Genomic DNA, 14,950 nt, shown 5'->3' on the forward strand with positions numbered 1-14,950 from the left:
AATGCTGTTGTTTTCCTCAGAAAACTCACATGGCCTGGAAATCTCTGCATGCTTGGTTGCAACCTGAGGGGCCATGCACAGCCTGCAGCTTTGAAAGAAGTCAAAAAGCGACTCACCTTGGGAGGAGGGTAGAGATGACAAAGGGGTTGTCCTGGATCCTGTTTGCACAGCTTCAAGGAATGGCAGACCACATCGGCATTCATTTCCCTGTCTATGCTGAAGGAAATGGAGTTAAAACAGAGACCAGCACATTCTTCTGAGTGTTTGGAAGCAGGAGCAATTTCCATGGGAAGCTAAATCTCCCCCAGCACTACCAGATAACCTCAGCATGCTTTGGCATGGCCCATATACACTGCTCAGCGTGCTGTCAGACCCTAATGACTTTCTGTCATAGCATCCTACTCAGCATGTAGAATTGGATATCAGGATGATGAAAAAGCACTGCACTTGATGTACAGCACCTGGATCAAATGCGTTATGCTGCGTTTTTTAATCAATCACGAGCCTGACAAAAACTTAAAGGTTAAAGTTAATACATATGCAATTTGGCACACAGACATCTTCAGTCATTAACTCAGGAAAATAACCAGAAAGCCTTCAAAGATCCTTAACATTTAATCACCAAGCACAAGTGCTAGGGCTGTTTCCTTCTTTTTTTTTGGGGGGGGGGGATGTGCTTCTGGGCTGATCAAAAACGAAATTAAAATGTTGGATTATAGCACTTCTTAGTCCTGCAAGCACTTTGCAGTCCCTTGGCTGGTTTGAAAACATAAAAATAAAAACCCGAGGGAGGAAAAAGGTGTAGCAACAGCTCTGTTAATTAAACTAAGAACTTTCAAAGGAAAAAAAAATGGCCTACATGTTATTTCTTTAATCACCAACATTACCTAGCAGCCTTCCCCAACAGCGCATATCAAGGTCAAGGCTGGGAGCGTGTAGGGGCTTTACAATTAGAAAGCTTGATTAAAGGTAAAAGGGAACACCAGAGACAAGTATTAACATAGTGGGACTGTGTCAGAGCTGCTTCGTGCACATGAGTTATTCAAATTCCTTTCTCCACCAGAAGAGCTGCATTTCACAAGGTAATTACATCAGGTGGGCCTGATCTGAGAGGCAAATGCTGCATGGAAGTGGTTATGGTCACAGGCTGTATTTATTCACTCAGGGAGAACTGTGCCAAATGCCAAGCTGGGATCACTCTCTGGCATCCTTGCTTTAGTAACCCTGTGAGTTTTAGAATGAGAACCCTGAACTTCAGTCCGATAGTACATCCATACTTCTGAAGCATGAACTTAAAGCAAAGCTTGAGAAAATACAGGAGTACTTACAGTTCAGCTATGTGTGGTCCGTACACTTCAGCAAGGACGTAGCAGAAACCTTGCAGTTTTTCTAGAAAACATACATTTTTTATGTGACTCAGATCAATGAAACTGGTTTTATGACAGTCAGAACACAGCAGGAGCAACTTTAGGTGAATGCTGATTGATCTGAGAGAAATGCGTGAGAGTCTGAGATTTCACCATAGCATCAGAGAATGGGAAAATCTGAATTTCTTAACCTAGGCTGGGACATGAAATTCTCCTCTGGCTTTAGGCAAGCAGTTGGAAAAGACTGAGAAGACTGAGAGGATAATTGGCATTTGCTAGATGTTCTGAATATTGTATTATGTGAAAGCATGTGCATGCTGCAGCATGTTCTGAGCTGCTCAAATGGCAGCAGGCTTGTGAGAGGAAAGAAATGAAATAGATGGAGTGTAGCAAGTGATATAGGACTTCATGCTTCTGCTGGGCCTGCCTCGGTGGCTCTGCGGGTTTGTGCAAGGGAAGAGCTGCACTCACCCTGCAGAGGAGGTGCAGTTCTGGGCCTTGGAAGGTGCCAAGAGGCAGGATTGCACCCATGCAAACAGGCAGCTGCCAAATTCCCTGGGAGAATTCCTAGGAATTTGCTTTTTCTCACACCTCTGTGGCCAGGCTGTGCTCACCCTAGAGAAACAGGGAATGGCTTAAAGGAATCATGATATCCCCACCACACTCCTACTCTGTGTTGCAGGCAGCTCCTGTAGCTGCAGTAGATGGTTTTTCTCATGCCAGCTATTTTACTTCAGTCAAGCTATTAGCTTCATCTCTTTGCCTCCTCTGCCACATAATTCCCCTCTATCAACTTTTGAGGAGTAATGTGTGAGTTAAAAATCTGTCTTCCGGAATTAGATTGGATTCTTGTTCACCTAGACGGAAAGCATCGCAGACACCACTAGTGCTGCCTTCAGTCTGCTGTCTGATTGATTGCAGCAATCTTGGAGCAGGCCTTGAAGGAAGCTCCTGGCTCCCTGTTGCAGCCCACAGAAGGTGGCTGCTTCACCAGCTCATCCCCAGCAGGGACTTCTGCATGCTGGTTAGCTGGTGTGTGGAGTAAGTTGGGCTTCCAGCAGCCTGATATAGGGATAACAGTGGGTGGTGAGCATGGCAAATATATAATATACTGGGCAAGTAGAGCCATCTTGGAAGATGCCAGTGCCAAAACAGACCAAAACCATAGACAGTGTTTGTAGGACATGCCAAATGTTTTGGCACCCACAAACCTCTTGCCTGCTGAACAAACCCAAGAAGAAGACAGTGCAGAGGGAAAGCTTTGGTGGGAAGAAGCTGAAAGGAGGGGAAAAGAGTTTATGGTGAGTGTTCAGGGCCAAAATAAGAACTTTAACTAAACGCTTAAAATTTAGAGAAAAACTTTGAAGTTCTTGCCCAGAAGTGAGGATGCTTCCTTTTGCCCTGTTTCAGGCAAGAGTTCCCCTAATTGCCCTATTCTTATATGATAAAAATCCCAGAGGGGTATTCCCTAGAGCTTTGTGGTCCTAAAAACACAAATGCTGGCTGAAACCCAGGAGACAAATATTTGCAGGAAATATGGCATTAATCACCTTGCCATTTCCACTCGAGCTAAGGTGCTTGCACAGCAGTGGCTGACAGAAGCAGAGCCTGACTTGGAAGCAATGCTGCGACAGACCAGCATATTTAGGGCACTGGGCACCTCTTGTTCATCTGACAAACAGTCATAATCAAGGTAAATACGCATTCTTGCTAACAGCATTTTGTACCTCACAAATACTGCCCATTTCTCCAGACCTGCCATTTCTGTCTACTCCTGAGCTTTCTTCATTCATAACGTTGCTGTGCTTTCTTGCTGCTCAGACCACAGCCATTGCAAACATTTCTATACAAGAAATAGTATTAGATAGTGTTTTCCGCACAATCCATGGAACTGAATGGGGTTGACCGATACTGAATTTCTCTCTTTAAATATTTTTGGTTTCAAACACTGTATCACTTCATTGAAAATCTGATACAACCCCCCATTTCTCATTTTCTTTTTTGTCCTTAGGAAAAGCCTCATTGCCATCAATTTGTCACAGTCATTCTTGCAAGCAATTGTAGGCATGTGTCAAATAATGAAATGGTTCCTTCAGCAGAAATGGCACAGCCTGATTTAATAGGCTGCTCCTCATGAAGATCCAAAGACTTCCTATTGTTCCAGGAAGCAAGAGGAAGCTGCAGAGCTCTGCTGGGATGCAGGGTTCACCTCCTGGGGGAGGATAAATTGGGTTACACTGTAGCTCTGCACAATCCCTAGGATTTTTCACTCCTTTCATGTTCAGGGTCAGTTTTTTTCTATTGGGTGTATCCACGCATCTCATAAAAGGTAACTGGATTATACAGATTTAACTAAAGGGATAATAGGATTTTATGTGTGTAAAGAATGGCAGCTGAAAAGAAATATCCTTGCATGACAGCTGAACAAGGTCCATGGAGTGAATCATGATTGTAGATCTAGCATGTCATATTTTAAAGAGGAAAATCGTATTTTAACAGCAGGATCCCCGCTTCTAATTGCAACTTCATGGTGATGTGCCTATAATTTAAAGCACTGAGAATACTACTTATGGAATAGAGATCAGATAAGCATCATTCTGTCAATGAATGAATTCCAGCAATTTCATTCCTGCTCCATCCCATATCAGAAAATAATGTCTTGGAAAGAAAGGAAGTATTAATATTCTGCATGCATCTTCCATGATACTGAGTCTGTGTGGTAATATGGTTCTCAGAGATACAATTCATGAAGGCCTATATAAAAGGCTGTATAATGCAGAATCATAAAGCCACCCCTTTGCATTCATAAAGTTAAAATGATGTCATGAATGTGAGATCCAGCAACTTAAGCAGTTGTAGGATGAGTCTGTGAAGCACAAAGCTATTTTGGCATTCAGACTGTTCTCTCTTTAGAGACGTGTGCTTGGACAGCTAGGATCCTTTGGGCTGATAAAACACAAGGCAGTAAAGGGGGAGTCCACATATACTCATATGGAATAGCTCTCATTTTGGAAATTTTCCTCATCAGTTACATTTCAATAGCTTTTCTGTTCACATCACTGTCAACCTCAGATAATTTTAATGATTTTACAATAATGGCTTCCCATCCCCATTGAAAGCATTTTCATCTCTTCAGCTGACATAAAGACCTGTATTGACAAGAAAGAGGAGTGGCTGGACATGCAGCAAAGCTGCTAACAAAGAGACTATGTGGAGACAAAGAGCAGGGGAAAAGTGGCTCACAGGCTTCTGGGCTTCACAAAACCCCATTCACTATAACTCTGGGGTGAAATCCCAGCTCCACTGCAGCTACAGCTTTCCTGCAGGCAGCACCCGGCTACCTTTCAGCCACATTAATTTTAGGTGCCACATGAGATGTGCTGAGGGCTTTTTCAGTCTCACTGTGTGAATTTTTAATTAACAGAGAAGTACGGCAGTACCAATGAAACATATGGCACATTATTTGATACTTACCAGGTATGTAGTTGCACAGTCTCTCCATAGCTGCCTTTACTGTACTGTTGTGCCACTGTGCAAGCTGTTCAATCACAGAGACCACAAGCACACATCCTTCAAACAAACAAATAAACAGAGTGAATGCAGTTATCTTTAGTACGTAGGGAAGGACCCCGCACAATAGAAGAACTTCGGGCATTGCTAGACATTTTATGTCTTCATAGAATCATAGAATCACAGTGTTGGAAAGGACCTATAAGATCATATAGTCCAACTGACCTCCTTCACCATACCTACAAAAAACCCCTAAACTATATCTCCTAGCTCCCTATCCAGACACTTCTTGAACACTGCCAGTGATGGCAATTCCACCACCTCCCTGGGCAGCCATTCCAGTGCCTGACCACTCTCTGAGGAAAAAAGTTCCTTCTTATGTCCAGTCTAAACCTCATCTGATACAACTTGTGGCCATTTCCTCAGGTCCTGTTTGTTGCCTGGCAGAAGAGGCCAAGCCCCTCCTCATCACAGCCTGCCTTCAGGAAGTTGTAAAGTGCAATGAGGTCTCCCCTGAGCCTCCTCTTCTCCAGGCTAAAGTCTTGAGATGCCCCACAGAAGATGAGTTTAGAAGCATGAATGTATAGGTTTCTAGGCTGGCACAACTCCTCAAAGTGAGCTTTTAAATTCCTTCCCCTGCCTATGTGCTATTAAATCAAAATGACATTTTTCTACAGACAAAGAACTTTGATGCTCCTATGGACCAAGTGGCCAATAAAAGATGAAGTAATACCACTGGAACTTGCGGTGAGACCAGTATCTTTGAATTGTCTATTACTTCTTCTACACCAAATACAGTAATCCAGTGGAAATTACAGTGAACTTGCCATCTCTTCTGCAGGGATAACAGCCTACTTCTCCATACTTATTAACTACAAGTCTCACTCAGAGTTCTCTGCAGAATGATTGATAAGGCATGCTAAGAGCCATTACCTCTTGTCATCCTAGAAGAAAAGATGAATACATGGAAACTGCTACCACCAAGAGAAAACCCTGAAACAAATCACTCCCTCCTCTGTCTCCACCTTCAAAACCCAGAAGCTAGTCCAAGGAATTAACAATTGATTACAACACAGTGGCTTGCAAAATACTTCAACCGTGTGAATGGAAAACAAGTCCTGCACTGGACCCAGGGACAGAAAACAGACCCGGGCTTATTTGTGATTGTTACACAGGCATAGCCACAGTGTGCCAACTCACCATTTAGTACTGAGATGGTGGTGCAGGTACTTCAGACATGCTATAAGCACCTGTAAAAGGGCTGCCTCTCCTGGTGTTTACAAAGCCATATTATGAACATATGCAAACAGTCTACACATAAACAGAATTACCTTTCCCCTGCCTTCTTACTATGTTTTTTTATTTATGAGGCTGGAGGCTCATAAAAACTAAACAACCAGAATGGTGCCTTAACAACAAAGCACACATACTGCTTCCATGTGCTCCTTTATTCTATTATCAAGGTCAAAAGATCTGGCTGTCTAGAAGTCAGAAAGACAGAAAGGAGTCCAAGCAGGAAGACAAACAAGGCAGTCCTTGGTCTCCTGATAGGGATGCAAAGAGTTCATCTCTACCTCATCAGACATGGTTGTGCTGACTCACACTATCACAGCCAGGTCTTCTCTCCTCTGCTGGGGTGAGCAGAGGGAAAGGTGCTGATGGATGCACAGCTGCATGGTGCTACAGATGGTGCTCACAATCCCAAAAATTATCCTGAGGATAAAAATACCCTCAGTAATTCACTTTCCACTGGAATACAAAAAACCAACTGCACTGAAGATGTAAGAGAGTTTCTCTCTCATGTTCGTCAAAGCATAGCAGAGGGGAGGAAAAGTAGCTATTTTTAATTCAGCTTTGCCAAATAGAAACAGAATTCTTAATCACAAAAACAATCATTCAGGTAACCCTACTGAGGGAGAGGTCTCTTGGTGATTAAATGGAAATTTTTCATGTTATTAAGCCAGTCAGACTCTTCTGTGCCTATTGAACCAGGCCCAAAGGGAAATTTGCTTTGCCTGAGAATTAACAGAGTCATCGCTGAGATGCTGAAGTACTTAATGCAGTGCCTTGGGCTACTGGATGCTGCATGAATATAAATAACAATAATAACAGCCTGGCAGCTCAGGAAAAACCCACAGAGCTGAACTCCAGGGCTTTTGCTCTCATAAACCAGTCTTTAGTGTCACACAGAGGGTGCTATTACCCTCCCTGTGTTGCAGGCACCCACTGGCCCCAACGTGATTGTTTGAATGCTCTCCCAAATGCACTTGTTCCAAATGAAACACAACACTTGTCAAGACAATTAGACAGAGAAAGAGATGACTGATTTTCAGGGGGACAATCAGAGGTGTCCTCATTTCTGGTTTGGAGACAAAAACATGTTCCCTCCAGTTCGCAGTTTATTCTCTAGGATAATCTGATTCTTGTGTTGGTCTATAGGTAAAGTCACAATGGAAGTTAACCCGTGCTCCTGCTAGAAATCTCAATTTTTCACCATGTAGATCAACTTCCTTTGGATTCAGTGACAGGAAAAGGACTGATGGTTGGATGCAGCAGCAACAACAAAAAGAATCAACAGAAATATCCCTGAACAATATGATAATTATAACAAGTTGTCCTACCTCTAACAGGTCTTCATCCTGTTGGCTAGAAATGGAAAACAGATAGCTAAAAAGGACAGCTGTTTTCAGCTGTGGGAATCTCACTGCTGTAATTATCTATGATTACTTCTGATTGAGATTACAAACTTCGTAATACTCTAAAATCAGTAGAAAATATACCTCCAGATTTGGACAGTCTTTAGCAATGGCTGCTTGCTTTTAATTAAGTAGATATTTACGTGTGATTTATTTCTCATCATGATCAGGGCACATACAAGGCAATCTAGGTAAGCTTCCAAAGTAAAGGTTAAAAAAAAAACCCTCTACATTTCCTTTTCATGATTGTATGTGATTTTCTTTAGAAACAAGTTTCAAGACACTGACTTTGCTGTTGCACTGTACTTTTCTGTACTATTGAAACACTGTACTATTGAAACAAAAGTTTCAATACTTTGTCAGGCTGAGGAAGAAATTCATCGGTGGTGTGATGCTTACCAGCCATTAGAAACTGGACTTTGGAATTAATAAAATGCTTGTCTCTTTTAGTGATATTTTGTCCTATCTGCTATTAATTTTGGAAAATATAAGAGAAAACCATAACCATTTTGCTCAGAGGCAGTAATCTGGAAACCCATGTCAGGAAGTGCTTGTCCCCATGTATTTGAGAGTAGCATGTAATAATAAAATGACATTTTCAATAGGCTTAGGAAAAAATCATACCCCAATAATAAAGTCAGAGCTAGAAATTCATTTCCTAGCCACAGTGCCCCTGGCAGTTTGAGCAGACTATTTAATTTAATCCACTTTGGCTGCACATGTTTGAAAGCATCTATACTTACAGTGACTCCTGTGGATGTAAAGGACTGCCTGGACACTGAAAGTTGCCTCTCTACATTTCAGATCTGTAGATATTTTTGTCCTGTTAAATGGGATTTCTGGCACCTGGAGCCTTTTTGTCACTTCTTTGCCACTTTTTGTTCACGTTGATAGGTGCTGGGGCCCTTTCTTGTCCCTCCAGCCATAATGCCATTCCACATCCATAAATTAGCTGTACCACAAGGAAAAATAAGCCAAGGAAAGTGGCCTGGGGCACAAATAGCTCTCCACAAAACCTGCTTTTCGAATTCAGGTTGCCTGCCCCATTCTCCACAGTTCCACACAGAACAAGACATTCCTGTTTGAAATACAAGTGTTTATATTGGGAGCTAGCAAAAAATCAGCATGTCTACTGTTTTCTCCCCTGAGATGGGGGCCAAAACTAAACAAGGTACAGTCAGACCGTGGATATGCAATATTTCAGTATAGGAAAGATTTATTTTTCTCTATATGTACCTTTTCTAATACTTCCCAGTATCTGTTTTGCCTTCTGCTTCTCAATGCTGAGGTGATGACGTGATGGAATACAATTATAGGTATCCGTATTCAAATATATCGGCACGTACAAGAACTTCTTTCCTCTAACTTTTGTCAAGTTCATGAACTATCCTGGAAATGTTAAATGGTACAGCAATACTGAACCTGTTCATGGGCATGAAATTATGCATAGAATACTGGGTAGCAACATATTTAAATATTAATGTCAACATAGCAGTATTTTACATGTAACATCAGTTTGCATTTTTGTTGCTCATGTTGCAGCAGTGAGACAATTCAGACCCAAGATTCAGAGCTCTGTTCATCTGTTACTACTTCCTTAAGACACCCTATGAGGTGTCTGATATGGTTCTATACATTTCTTCATGTGCTGGTACAAAAAATTCAGTTTCCATCTAGTGGAAGACTTTGGTATCTATACCTGCCAGCCAAATGTATCCCTGGTGTTTCTGTCATTACACTTTAAAGAACCCTGTTTAACAAGATCTATAACCCAAGGCATTTGCACTGCAAATGCTTTTCACATTAAATAGTAGGAAAAGTGTGTATTAACATATTTTTTCATTTCCAAATCAGGAAATGATTTAAAATGTACTGAAGCAAGGATAGTGGCAGAGGGACTTTTGCTATCTCTTGACACTGGGACTGTTTCCTTGTCCAACAAACCACAGGCTCATTAATCCACAAGCATAGTCTCACCCTGATTGCAAAGAGCTGTCCATTTCAAGATTGTGGATGCACAGAACTTGCTTTAAATGTACAGCTCCTAAAAGCATTTAAGATGATTGCCTGAAATGTAAGCAGGTTGCCTTGAAGTTCTGTACAGGGCAAACATGTGAACTGGAGTGGCATTCAGCAACTGATCAGACAATCGATACTAATAAATAAGGCTATCAAAGACAAATGAGATTAAGCTTAAAAGCAAGTATTAGTGATGTAAAACACACAAGATTGCCCATGCCTAAATATCCATATGCATATACACGAGTGTGTATTTACTCACACACATGCCTACAGGTAGGTAGATATGTGAGGCACACTGACTCACTGGGATCTGTGTTTGCATTCCACAGTCATAAGTTTTCAGTAAGATGTGGGGTGACCTTGAAAATGAACTTTTTACCATCAGCTGTTGAAAAATATTTCTGTTTGAAGAGTGGCTTTCGTATCTACTGCACTACTCATACCTGTGATTTTCCTATCTGAAGAAAAACCACAGGGAAAAAAAAGCTGTGATGAAATTTGCCATTTATTGCTGATCATCAGACTGAGTTTTGCTGCTGGGTTAACTGAGCACTGTCAGCAAAGTGAACAGTGCCCTGGTATAGCTGATCCCAGACTTTCAGACTGCAGCATGTTGTAGTGCTGTGTTAATATTGGGCACGGCCCTTTTACAGGGCTCACTGAGCTGTACATTACAGTTGTAAGCTGCTGGGGACATGGGCTGCCACACAAATCAGCACAGGCAGAAGCTGGCAGCTCCATAACACCTATTCGTTAGTGTGACAAGAACTAGAAATATGTTTCAAGAGCATGCTTCTTCATACATTAGGAATTGAGCTCTCATGGACGAATGGAAAGGGTGACCCATAGATACTGCTCAGAATGACATTATATTGAGCAGAGAGAGGATGAAATTTGCTTCCCTGGCTGCTGACCCACAGGATCTCAGTTTACTGGCAGAGAAGCACTGCTGCCCGGGTGCCTTGAGCTCTCCCTGTCTGATCACTTTGTTCCAAAAGGGCAACCAAAGTTAATCAGCAAAAGGAGCAGGGCAGCCTGCTGCTGGGAGGAATTAAATAAACTGCTATTTGCAAATGATGCTTGAAGTCACAGCACAGAAAGCCGGGAGAGATGGCCATGAAGAGGCCATTCAGCACATGCCTCTGTCCTAGCAGTGATCTGTGGTGTCCCTCCTTAGTCTGAATTGTGTTTATTTCTGTTATTTCTTGCTGTATCTGTTACAGACAGGATAAATCTATCTATAGATAGGATAGATGGCCCCTTTAATCATTTTGAGGACAGATATCAAGTCCTTTCTTGAGCTTTTCTTCTCTAATTAACTTCAGTTTATTCAGTCATGCTTTATAGCTTATGCTTATCTTTCTCTGAACCTTTTGTCATCGCATTGCCTTGATACACAGCCCCAAAAGGGAGCACAGAAATTCCTCAGAGAATTGTCAGCGCTGGGAAAGGCAGCAGGTTACTTCACATCTTTTGAGCTAGCTCCAGTTTGCATATCTGGGAGCCTGCAGGGTGAGCGCTCTTCCTGACAGCATGCCATTGTTGTGTCGCTACAAGCCCAGCTGATCCTCCCTGGGGATGTTCCCATCTGCTCTATGTGGCACTGACTACTTCTCCCAAAATGCCTTCAACATACCTGTATGGAAATGGTCTTTTAGAGGGGCAACCACTCCAAGTTTGCTTTTAATCTAATCCTGCCCTGCACTGTACTTGCACCATCCCTGGATGTGTTCAAGGCCAGGTTGGATGGGGCAGTCCAATCTAGTGGGTGGCAACCTGCCCACAGCAGGCCATTGGAACTGGATTGGCTTTAAGGTCCCTTCCAACCCAAGCCATTCAGTGATTCCATAATTCCATGATTCTATGATTCTCAGTGTTATATGAGTTATCAATTTAATAGCACACTGTTATCCAGACTAATGAAATTAGGGAATGATAGTACATTCCAAGTTAAGGACTAAAAAAGACTTATTTTTGTACATCCTTCCACTTCAAGAGTGAGTCATGTGCAATTATCTCTGAACAAGGCCGTCAACCAGTTTTGTCATGCCTTGTAGAAGCTCAATCAGTGCCACATAACTCTCAGCCACTAGATTAGTGCTGAGGTGGTGCCAAGAGCCTTGCTTAAGTCAAGCTATAGCATCTGCTGCTGCTTCTATCTACATGCCGTTATCTCATCATCAAAGAAAAGTAGGTTGGTCTGACACTGCTCCTCCTTGAGAAATCTCTCTTATTTACTTTTGAAAAGAATCTGAATAAAAATGGATTAACTATTACATGATTTTTTCCAGGAATTGATATTTAACTAACTGACCTGTATTTACTCAAATGTCCTTTTTTTCACCATTTTGAAGGAGTGAACTCAGCATCTCCTTCCTGTCTTTCTGTGTTTCACATTTTTTTGCTCACTGTCATTGCACAAGGAGAAACAGCAGCTCCATGTGTATTTGTAGATAGGAAAACTTCCCAATGCCCTTTCATTTGCCATAGGGATGAAGCAGAAGAATGTATTGCACACAAAGCCTGCAAGAAGCCTAGGAGAGAGCCTGTCTAATTTTACTGTATGCAGAAGGGGAGCACTTCCCCCAGCCTGGGGAGACAGGAGGCAGCTTTCATGGTTGAAGAAAAGAGACTGCCAGGTGCTGGGAAGTCTTTTCCAAAGCCAGGACCAAGCAAAGCCCATGTGAAAGCTCCACTACCTATTATCTATTTAAAAGTAGGTGGGAAATGGTAAGGAACTGTTTAGGAGCTGAAAGTGCTCTTGTGGCCAATATGGTTACCACTAGCATCTTTCCTCCTCTTTTCCCTAATTCTAAAAGGCAGAAGCATTACGTCCCTTTCTAGGTGGGAACACTTTCCAGTTGCTTCATTTTTATAGCAAATCAGTTGTGAAAAGATCTTATTTGAATGAAGCAGTCACATTTTTCAAGAAACTGCAGCAAAAACGGCCTAAGTCTGATACCAGTATGATCAGAACCTACTGGGGCAGATAGATTATGTCTATAAGGCAAGGGGAGTATGAAAAGGACACTACCGAGTTATAATGCACTCAGAGGACACACCAAAACTGCACTTTGCTCTCCCATCATATCATTTCCCCATTATTTCTTTCTACAGGGTGCTATTTTCAGTGGAAAGACATGACAAAAAAATATTTCCTGTGTTTTGTTACTGAAAGAGCGTCTATTTCCTGACCAGCATCAGCTATTACGTAGCAGTCTCCAGCGTGCAGGTCATGTATGCATAGCAGTGCTCAGAAAAAACTGTTTAATATGCAGACATCCTCATTTCCCTTAAAAACCTGAGGGAAATACCTTGAAAACATGAGTCCCCTGGCCAAACTTTAACCTGCTTGAGAAAGTTCACATCTTCAAGAAAATCTCCTGTATGCTTAACAGCAGGTGAGTCTAATGTTATAAATGCTGCTTAGACCTATATGGGCAAAAAGTCAGGGGGTCAGGGGAAGTTCCATTGGCTTTCATCTGATGTCTTCCCAGACAGAAAGCCAAGGCTAGAAGGCTCTGTGGTTGGGCTGCTGAAAGGAAATTGCACTCATTCTTGTGATGAGCACATCTCACCTTCATTTCCTCACTGAGGAGAGCTAGCACTGAACCAGCCATCAGAACCAGTGCTATCCCTCAAGATTCAGCTGTAAAAAAAGCTCTGGGCAAGCATGCTCCCTGCCTTCTCTGTTTCATTCAAAGCACAGCATTATTAAGTACCACTTCCCTCTCATTGCCTGCCCCAGCAGTGATCCCGACGGCCATATCTGCTTTTTGCCATTGCTTTCATTTTCTGTCTGGTGACCCAGCGCTGGCTTGAGCAGCCTCTCAACTGTGACTTGGCTTACTTCCTCACCACTGAAATCTGCACTTTGAATGACATGGTTGTGTGTCAAAATCCTGTATTAACTGAACTTAGAGTTGTTATTTCTAATTGTCCTAATCGACACAAAGAAAACACTTTTGCTTGAAATACTGGTTGAAATATTGCCACCTAAGGCAACTCAACTTTCTGTTTACAGCACTAACATGGCTCAAAAGCTAAAAGAAGATGAAGTAGGATATTGGATCATAAAGTTAAATGGTGGATACGCTCTGTATATTTGTGCACATAACAAACACAAGGCAGCACATCTCTCTGGGCACTGAGGATCACACCTACAGCATTTCTGATGCAGATGCACACATTCGTGCTGACATCAGTATGACCAGCTTTGTGTTGGGAGTGCATTTGGTAAAAGCACTAAGAAAGCATGATGTCCTAACTGCTTGTAACACTACTTACAACAGAGTCAGTTGCCAAAACTGTAGTGGCTGGACCAGGTTCTGAGCAGCCTGATCTAAATGTAGATGTCCCTGTACGTTGCAGGGGATTTGGACTAAATGACCTTTTAAGATCCCTTCCAACTCAAACAGTTCTATGATTCTATGAAAGTGAACCCCACAGTTCCACCTGGGAGTACATTGCAAGTCCAGCTGCACACCCTCACCAGAAGAGGAGAAGCACCCTGTCAGCTTTGGTGGATACCAGCAAGGCCATGGTTGGGGGTGGGATCACCTCAGTGCTCCTTGGCAGGCACCCACCACATGTGGCCCCCTGGCCCATACTGCCAGGTCCCTAGGAAACTTCATTAGCAGCAGGTGAACACCTTTGGCAGTTACCACTCAGGCCTTGCTCCATGGCCAAGAGGGTCAGGACTGGGAATAACCAAGCAGAGCTGGGAATAATCAAGCAGACTCTACATGAGATGGGGGACAGCACATCCTCCCACCAGCAGTATTGAGAACTGCTTCCCATCTCCCTGAGAACACCAAAGCCAGAACATTCAGTGTTCCTCTCAGCAGAGCAAAAGACATGAACTTTGTGAAGCAGTCGCTCAAAAACAAAATCATAAAGTAGTTCCAGGCCCCATGCTGTCCTTGCAACATCCCTAGTGATTATTTCACTAACAACTTGGAGTGTTTTGCAGTACAGCCACAGGAGCAGATAACGGAGTGATTTATGATGTGCGCAGCAGTTCCCTGCTCACCGGTGCAGTAACAAAAGAACAGCCACCCGGACAGACAGCCTGTACATACCGACACAGGTCTGTCCCTGGGACAGCCCGGAGGGGAGCGCAGCGGGCGGCAGGAGCTCTGTAGCGGGCAGCGGGGAGCAGGAGATAGCCCTCAGCAGGAGTGGCAGCCAGAGGATGCAGAACCAGTTCGGAAATATCTGCCTAGAGGCCCTCATCCTAAGGAAAGCAACAGAAAAACAACAATGAGAAGAGCAAAGCGCAAGCAGGCCTGCATTCCTCTAATGCACGGAGAGCATCCTGCATCCTCTTTGCTCCTCTGTGGGTAAGAGCTGGTG

General features: G+C 42.9%; 1 protein-coding gene across 5 annotated transcripts in view; it reads right to left on the bottom strand.

Moving 5' to 3' along the window:
- AOAH (acyloxyacyl hydrolase) overlaps window positions 1–14,950 on the bottom strand; it is a 59,247-nt gene that overhangs the window by 43,506 nt on the left and 791 nt on the right. For all 5 annotated transcript variants that reach the window (XM_015854235.3, XM_015854234.3, XM_015854232.3 and 2 more), the window contains exons 2-5: window positions 14,677–14,831; window positions 4,842–4,937; window positions 1,329–1,389; window positions 117–216 (exon numbers count right to left, since the gene is read on the bottom strand). In XM_015854235.3, the coding sequence (XP_015709721.1) occupies window positions 117–216; window positions 1,329–1,389; window positions 4,842–4,937; window positions 14,677–14,830 (411 nt within the window). In that variant the 5' untranslated portion in view covers window position 14,831. The remainder of the gene's footprint in view (window positions 1–116; window positions 217–1,328; window positions 1,390–4,841; window positions 4,938–14,676; window positions 14,832–14,950) is intronic.

This window comes from Coturnix japonica, chromosome 2 (genome assembly GCF_054131305.1).
Source record: "Coturnix japonica strain WE chromosome 2, WE-NBRP24, whole genome shotgun sequence".
In the NCBI taxonomy this organism is placed as follows: Eukaryota; Metazoa; Chordata; class Aves; order Galliformes; family Phasianidae; genus Coturnix; species Coturnix japonica.